The sequence below is a fragment of the Sphaeroforma arctica genome (genome assembly GCF_001186125.1).
Source record: "Sphaeroforma arctica JP610 unplaced genomic scaffold supercont1.12534, whole genome shotgun sequence".
Taxonomy (NCBI): domain Eukaryota; class Ichthyosporea; order Ichthyophonida; genus Sphaeroforma; species Sphaeroforma arctica.
The window spans coordinates 1-725 of NW_014028024.1; the positions used below are offsets into that span (position 1 = coordinate 1).

At 39.4% G+C, this 725-nt stretch overlaps 1 protein-coding gene across 1 annotated transcript; it reads right to left on the minus strand.

Moving 5' to 3' along the window:
* Window positions 1-27: 27 nt before the first annotated feature.
* SARC_17877 (hypothetical protein) lies at window positions 28-255 on the minus strand (the record flags this gene model as incomplete). Its single annotated transcript, XM_014288035.1, has 1 exon — window positions 28-255. A coding segment is annotated over one exon (228 nt), but the record flags the coding sequence as incomplete, so codon positions are not given.
* Between the last annotated feature and the right edge of the window lie 470 nt (window positions 256-725).

A 725-nucleotide genomic window follows, 5' to 3' on the forward strand; every position in this document is an offset into this window, starting at 1 on the left:
CAGACCCAGACACAGACACAGGTACAGTCACACTAAACCCTTTATACAAAGCACCCCAATCCAATATCCCTGCCCATGCCTGAGCCTACCTTTGTCTAGTTCAGGGATGAGACTGGACATATCCAGGACATCCGGGAAGTCCAATTTGGTGAACACTTTGCGCTTCTCGCCGATGATCGGGTCGTAGACAAACCGCATGATCTGCAGATGCAGCACTGGCGGCAGAGAGCGAATAGTTGTCCTACGCTCAGCGTCCTGTTTAGACCCACAGTCCTCACAGCTGTGATGGAGTGGAGTGTGTGTATAAGGGAATCCATTGACTACGGGAATAATGGGAGATAGATTACAATGGAATTGATTATGGTAATACTGGTATATATGATAACAATTCTGAGAGGTCAACACTGGGATATAAAAGATAGGAATATGAGCTACATGAAAACTGAAAGATATAAGATAATGAAATTCATAATGTAATATTCTTATATATGATAACAATACTGATTGTGCTATGCTAGCACTGTAATATATATGATAATGATGAAGAGTGAGACAACACTAGACAATATAGTATAATTAGCCAGTTCATTTTCACCACACTTTTATGTATATGACAATTGGTATGGAGGTACGTTGAGTGCCTTTTGCAAAGGTAATGGTCATATCCAGGTACATCTACGAGCCTATATATATATATATATATAATAGATATATATACACACATA